The sequence below is a fragment of the Acyrthosiphon pisum genome, unplaced genomic scaffold (genome assembly GCF_005508785.2).
Source record: "Acyrthosiphon pisum isolate AL4f unplaced genomic scaffold, pea_aphid_22Mar2018_4r6ur Scaffold_16082;HRSCAF=16741, whole genome shotgun sequence".
Lineage (NCBI taxonomy): Eukaryota > Metazoa > Arthropoda > Insecta > Hemiptera > Aphididae > Acyrthosiphon > Acyrthosiphon pisum.
Genome location: NW_021764967.1, coordinates 16,912 through 18,465, shown reverse-complemented (window position 1 = coordinate 18,465; position 1,554 = coordinate 16,912). Strand labels below are relative to the sequence as shown.

The window sequence follows — 1,554 nt, the reverse complement described above, 5'->3', positions numbered from 1 at the left end:
GAGTTTACCAGTTCTTTTGTGATGAACTTCATTGACTCGAATACTTTGATGGCATACTTCCAATGTGCCATATGAAGGGATGTATTTCGAACAGCACTCCTTAGAGGTTTCCCATATTCAGCATTTATTGTAGATGCATTGACAGAATCAAATGTTTGGTCCATAAATAAACATAACTTTGCAGTTCCTACAGCATTTGCCAGCAAGCTTTCTTTGGGAGCTAAAATATTTAATTAAAAAAATATTAGTTACTTGGGTTTACAGAATAAATTCAGAATACTATTAATATACATACCATTATCAGCAACGAGTTTAATTACTGAAGCAACTTTATGACTGAAAACTTGTGCAGCATTTGATACCTTCATTTTGCTTCTTTCAATGTGAATGTGGTTGTGATTCAATTTAAAAAGAGCCCGTAGACCGTACTCTTCATTTTTTTTGTCATGTTCATAAATGGCCACAATATGATCCCACGACGCCGTGTAGGTGGTTCCATCCATTGTAAAAATCAAATCTTTATTGTATAAATTATTTCTTATTCCTTTTAATAAATGTGGCGGGTCATAAATTGGTATAATTTCTTTACCGTCCACTTCAAAACCCACATTTTTTTTTCTCGGTTGATTAAGGTATATTTTTATTGGTTTCAGATATAAGGTGATTGATAGCTGCCCTGTTTGTCCCTCCCTGGTCACAAATAGTAGCTACAATTTCAAATCCCGTTTTATTGACACTTTTGATGACAGTTTCCAGGTAGTTGACAAGATCGCTGGTTTTGGTGGTATTGGTGCAGAAGTAATAGGCATATGGCTGCTTCCATTTCTTAATGATTCCTCTTAACATAAAGACAATTACATGGTCTTCAAACTTTGCTTCTTGGTTTTCAGATTTATGAATTCCAAATACCATATCATATTTTTTATCGTACTTCAGTCCGGCACTTAAAGACATTTCGTCAAAGATGAGTGCACATTTTTTATTATTATTGGGTAATTTAGTTGCTTGATATTTAAGATTTTCTTCTATGTGTACATTTATTCCTGGTGTGAAAGGTATTCGGTTCAACATTGTATTCAATGTGGCTTTTGATGGAAGTGCAAAAATTGATGATAAAAATCTATAACCTTTGGGCGATGTTTTATACATAGACAGTGCTAAAATTTTATCTTCCAAAGTATACCTCCTTCCTTTTGGACTATTTTTTTGGATATGTACTTGAGTCTTAATGAAGTCTAGTGTTGTTTTATTAAGTTTTTCTGCTAAGTTGTTACAACTATCAGTTATAACAAACTTTTTGGCAAATTTAAGTTGTTGTTTGAAGGATACATTTTTTTTAGTCATACAGTTTACTTTTTTTATCAATTTCTTGGCTACGGTATATAGTTTTTTTTTTCTTGGAGTCAGGTCTGCTACTCTCCTCATTCCAATATTGTACAATAATTTCTTCTTTTTAGCATTTACAGTATTTGGCAATTCAACCAGAGGTGGTGCTATACACAAAATATAAAAAATACTGTCTAATATATCTATATCTAATTCAGTTACAAAAAT

At 32.2% G+C, this 1,554-nt stretch overlaps 1 protein-coding gene across 1 annotated transcript in view; it reads right to left on the bottom strand.

Annotated features, from left to right (window-relative positions):
- Nucleotides 1-570, bottom strand: part of LOC107882561 — a 3,281-nt gene extending 2,711 nt beyond the window's left edge. The window contains exons 1-2 of the mRNA XM_016801087.2: nucleotides 296-570; nucleotides 9-220 (exon numbers count right to left, since the gene is read on the bottom strand). Coding sequence (XP_016656576.1) covers nucleotides 9-220; nucleotides 296-503 — 420 coding nt within the window. The 5' untranslated portion in view covers nucleotides 504-570. The remainder of the gene's footprint in view (nucleotides 1-8; nucleotides 221-295) is intronic.
- Nucleotides 571-1,554: the final 984 nt, after the last annotated feature.